This window comes from Coptis chinensis, chromosome 5 (assembly GCF_015680905.1).
Source record: "Coptis chinensis isolate HL-2020 chromosome 5, ASM1568090v1, whole genome shotgun sequence".
Lineage (NCBI taxonomy): Eukaryota > Viridiplantae > Streptophyta > Magnoliopsida > Ranunculales > Ranunculaceae > Coptis > Coptis chinensis.
In genome coordinates this window covers 32121390-32126828 of record NC_141460.1, presented here as the reverse complement: position 1 = coordinate 32126828, position 5439 = coordinate 32121390, and the positions used below count along the sequence as shown (strand labels likewise).

Below are 5439 nucleotides of genomic sequence, written 5' to 3'. Positions count from 1 at the left end.
AGGGATGTTGTTCCATACAATCCTTATCTTTCTAAGATGTTCGATTGCCATATTAATGTCGAAGTTTGTGCGGATACGTTGTGTCAAATACATTCACAAGTACATATTCAAAGGACACGACGAGGACAACAGTGGTGTTCAATGACTTGGATGAGATACAACAATATTTAGATGCACGATATATCGGGCCACCTGAAGCGGTTTGGAGGTTTTTCGGGTTTTCTCTTCACCAAGAGAAGACGTCTGTTGTGAGATTAGCACTTCATCTCCCTGGAATGCACCGAGTAGTTTACAATCCTAATGAATCAACAGATGCTATTCTCTTAAGGGCTCAACAACAAAAGTCAACTCTAACTGCATTTTTTGAGAGGTGTGCTTCAGATCCTGATGCATGAGGCTGATGCATGAGGGCTTACATATCAAGAATTTCCAGAACATTATGTTTGGAGTAAAAGGTGGCATAGATGGACAAAAAGGACTCAAGCACCTGTTATTGGCAGAATGTACTTTGCAAGTCCTAACTCTGGTGAACGGTTTTATTTGCGGTTACTTCTAACTGTTGTAAAAGGTCCGCAATCCTTTGATGATCTAAAGAGAATTGGAAATGGTCCTCCGCTTCCTACTTTCAAAGAAGCGTGTATTATGCATGGACTTCTTGAAGACGACAGAGAATGGGTGTAATGTTTACAAGAGACTGCAATCATGCAAACTGGGTATCAACTTCGTCGACTTTTCTGTATTATTCTCACGGAGTGTAATCCGGTGCAACCCGAAGCCTTATGGAATGAATTTTGTGAAAGCATTTGTGATGAGCTCCCACACAAGCTTCAAACCATGTTCTTCATTCCTCATCCTACAGATGCCCAGGTACAAGATTATGACTTATTTCTCTTAAATGATATTCTCTACGAGTCAGGTGGTAGAACTCTTGCTCATTTTCCTACAATGCCGCTCCTAATTAGAAATTGGAGCTTGGTTGTTGGGAACATACTTATATGGGAGCAAAGACAATTTCAATTTGATCCACACAATGAAGAGGCACACACCAATGCCATCCACTTAAATGTTGAGCAACACTTTGCATATAGTGAAGTGACAGATTCAGTAGCTCATAACAGCGGACGACTATTTTTCTTGAATGGAGCAGCCGGCACAAGAAAAACTTTTGTTTACAACACCATTGCTGCTACGTGTCGTACTCAAGGACACATTGCTATTATGGTAGCTTCATCCGGTTTAGCTTCTTTGCTATTGGCAGGTGGTCGGACTGCTCACTCAACCTTTTGCATCCCATTAGATATTATGGATAACTCTGTATGTGGGTTTAGTAAGCGTTCACCACAAGCTGAATTATTCAGACAAGCTAACCTAATCATATGGGATGAGGTCCCGATGCAAAACAAGTTATGTTTGGAAGCTGTTGATCGCACACTTCATGATATTTGAGACAATGACAACCCATTCGGGGGGATTACTGTGGTTCTTGGTGGTGACTTCTGTCAATCCCTACCAGTTATACCCAGGGGGGATTACTGTGGTTCTTGGTGGTGACTTCCGTCAATGCCTACCAGTTCTTGGTGGTGACTTCCGTCAATGCCTTCCGTCATGCTTCCTTGCGATGCTCTTTTCTTTGGAATCACGTTAATGTTCTCACCCTGGTACAAAACATGAGATTAGAGCGTGACACTTATGAGAATTTACTATTTGCAGAGTTCTTAACAAAGGTACGAAAATTTATGTCATAATTTATAATATTCCTATTAGAATTCTCATTATATTCTATTTCACATTTTATGTCACCAGGTTGGAAACGATCCTGAAGCGGTTATTGAGCTACCCTCAATGATCCATCATTGTGTAAATCTTCAGGACCTGATTTCTGCTACTTATCCTCATTTGGATGAAACTTCCACTGGCACCCCTGACTATTTAACTGAACGGACAATTCTTTCTGCGAGGAATGATGATGCCAATGCCATTAATGCATCAGCTTTACGCATGTTCCCAGGAGAAACTAGGACTTTTCTGGCTGCTGACAAGTTGGATGAGGCAAATGCAATTAATCCAAGAAATATTAATCAGTATCCAAATGAGTACTTAAACTCACTTGATCCCACGGGTCTGCCACCATTTCGACTCAAGCTAAAAGAGGGTTGTCTAATAATGTTGTTGCGCAATATTGCCCCTAGAGATGGGTTATGCAACGGGACTCGCTTGATGGTGTTGCAATGTCAACCACACGTTATCTGGGCCAGAATTCTTACAGGTGAAAAATCAGGTAACCATGTATTTATTCCAAGGATCTCTTTGTCACCTTCCTCTTCACAATTTCCTATCCGTTTGGCTTATTCGATGACTATAAATAAATCACAAGGACAATTCGTGAAATTTGTGGGAATCAATCTTCGAACTGAAGTTTTCAACCATGGCCAGTTATATGTGGCATTATCCAGGTGCACTTCCGTAGCCCGCATAAGTATTCTTCTACCTCCAAACGCTGAAAAGCTTACTACAAATGTCGTATACCCTGAAGTCTTGCTTTAAGTTTGTCAGGTCAGTGCATAAGTAATTTATTTTCCTTATTATTTGTTTTATTTTATTTTCATGGTTGTTTACATTTACTTATTCAACAAGTTGATCTATTTGCACTCACTTTATTATTAATTCTTTTTTCCTTCTTATGTATTAAAGAAATCCAACCGACCAAATGTGGATAAGGGCAAACGCCCAATGCACTCGTCAATAAAGACGTATTTCTATTCCCCCACAAGATAAGCTGATTCTTTAGCCACCTCATGGCTTCTAGGTGTTACTTTAGTCACCTCATGGCTTACTATCTATACAACATTGTTTGTTGCATTGCAATTACGTCTATTATTTATTTATTTTATCTTTCGTAATTGTTCAGCACCCCACGGATAACATTCCTCCCTCTCTTCTTCTGTCGTCTGGCGCTCAGGTAAGAATTGAATTGAACTTTCGCTATTAATATTGTCTAGCATTTTATTCTACCGTTGTCTTGCTTTATACTTTGTATACCTTGAAGTCTTGCTTTTTTCGGTTCAGTATGTAATTAAGTACTTTCTTTTCCTAATTATTATTATTTTTTAAATATTGTGTACATCATAAATCTGCTTATTTATTTTGGGTTTTGTAGTTTTCCATACAACACATTTATTTGCAACTACTAATAATGGTAAGAGTGAAAATATTGTTTAGGCTGAAAATGAATTTCCTTTTCTTAAATTTTAAGCTAATTCACATTTGGTATTTTAAAGAATTAATAAAAAATTAAATATAGGAGCTATTGGCTATTTGTCAATTTGCTCGATGTCATATTCATATTGCTGGATGGGCGGGTTGAGGAGTGTGTTAATCTCCTTAGTGCTTTAAATTGATAGACTATCTTTTCATGATGACTTTTATACTTACATGTGGCATAATGGTATTGCACTTAGTGTTATTTGTTTTGTTGCTGAAGCCATTGCAAAATTCTCTCTATTCTCTTTTTCTATTTTTTTCCCTGGTTCATAATGACTGGTATGGAAGAGGTGACAAATATGCTTCTTTTGCAGTTGTAGTAAATGATCTAAAGTGGGCGCAATCGTGCCAAGGCATGGAGTTTGATCCAATCAGGCAGCACATACATTTTTGCCCATGGAATATGTCTACTGCCATGACTGGTCCAGGGTGAAAACTAACACTTTCTACTTTAGATCGTTAGATGACATCTTCTCATCCATCACTCCCAGATTCACCGTCTTCATCCATGTTCAAGGTACGTCATTGTTTTTGTGGATGGATACATGATTAGCTACTGGTTTGCTTCCTTGAACCATCATATACTTGCCTCCTTATTTACACTTCTGAAATTTTCACAGGCCAATGATTCCATTACTTCAGTCCAAAATCATTTCAAGTCTCCATCAACAAAAATAATCAAGACTACCCACAACTCAAGATAAGTGATTAATGTCCACCAGCTAGAGGTTCGTGCATGGATGGCTTGGTTGGGTTGTTGAAGAGGTTACTAATTGCATTCTTCACTCTCGATTTGGGAATATATAGTGTGTTCTCCGGTTCCAAGTTTCAATTACTACTGTCAATGTGCTTGAGACGGAAATTTCATGCGAATGCTACAATCTCTTTATATCCACATTTTGAATTTCTCATGATGATGATCCCGATGTTCCGCCTGGTTTTGGTTGCTAGATGTTAGAAGTCACTTTGTATGGTGCAATTTACCATGTCTGGGAAATTTTCAGTGGATTGCTGCTGTCGTGATGAAAAGCTTCCTTAGTATTCATATTCACACATGCCTTAGTTTCCTTTGAAGAGGCACTAGAATCTTTTATTATTATTATTTTTTTATGGTGAAAAAGGCCTAGAATGAAGTTGGTTTTTGGTTTGAACTGTGAGACTTGACAGGTTCTATTTTCATCCATACCCACAATAGGTATGAACATTGATTGTTCATACCTACCCATGCTGAACATCAGCTATGAACATTGATTGTGGCTATAAAAACATGAACCCAAAACAGATATGAACAATAGATATGAACAAAACAGATATGAACAATAAATGTTCACACCCAAAACAGATATGAACATTGATTGTTGAACAATCCGTGTTCATACCAAAAAAAAACATGAACCCAAAACAAATATGAACATTGATTGTTCATACCCAAAACATATATGAACAATAAATGTTCATACCCAAAACATATATGAACAATAAATGTTCATACCCAAAACAGACATGAACATTGATTGTTCATACCCAAAACATATATAAACAATAAATGTTCATACCCAAAACATATATAAACAATAAATGTTCATACCCAAAACATATATAAATATTGACTGTTCATTTTTCGAGGAAGCGCCGTAGGCACGGGCATATCCTAGAACTTGTACCTACTGATTGAAATTTCCGCAAACCCAAAATCAGTAATTCTAAAACCACATCAAGGAGTTGAGATATAATAACGACGATCGAAATGAGGAGGCGACTTTAGCTAAAAAACAAAAATATACTGAATACGAATATGGGTCGGGTTCGAGGGACGTATACAAAAGACTCGTAATTTTAGGAACATTGTAAATATTGCTTGTTCCATTTACAATCTATAAAGCCATTCATTAGTTATCCTTAATTACCTACGATTGTTTAGAGAATCTGAAATAAAGGGAAGGATAGAAAATCAATTATATTAATTTCACACTGATTGAATGTATCCAGGAGAGGGAGAAGGTTTTGTCAGGTTTTCGTTGCTGACCAACTTCTTGTGGTCCCAACTCCTCCATCTGTTTCCTCTGCTCCTTGAACAACCATCTTCTGCTCCCGATAAAATGCTGATTTGAACTACATTATTCAAGAATCAAGATGGAGAGTATCCTTGCATTGCATATTGCATACGTTTTAAGGTTG

The 5439-nt window shown here is 37.6% G+C and overlaps 2 protein-coding genes across 2 annotated transcripts; both read left to right on the top strand.

Moving 5' to 3' along the window:
* Positions 1 to 702: 702 nt before the first annotated feature.
* LOC147497312 (uncharacterized) lies at positions 703 to 1446 on the top strand. Its single transcript, XM_086562837.1, has one exon. It carries the CDS (start codon positions 703 to 705, stop codon positions 1444 to 1446), a length of 744 nt encoding a protein of 247 aa, XP_086418963.1.
* Positions 1447 to 1667: 221 nt separating this feature from the next.
* Positions 1668 to 2544, top strand: LOC147497311 (uncharacterized). The gene is made up of 2 exons (XM_086562836.1): positions 1668 to 1724; positions 1804 to 2544. Exons 1-2 carry the CDS (start codon positions 1668 to 1670, stop codon positions 2542 to 2544), a joined length of 798 nt encoding a protein of 265 aa, XP_086418962.1.
* The last annotated feature ends 2895 nt before the right edge of the window (positions 2545 to 5439 follow it).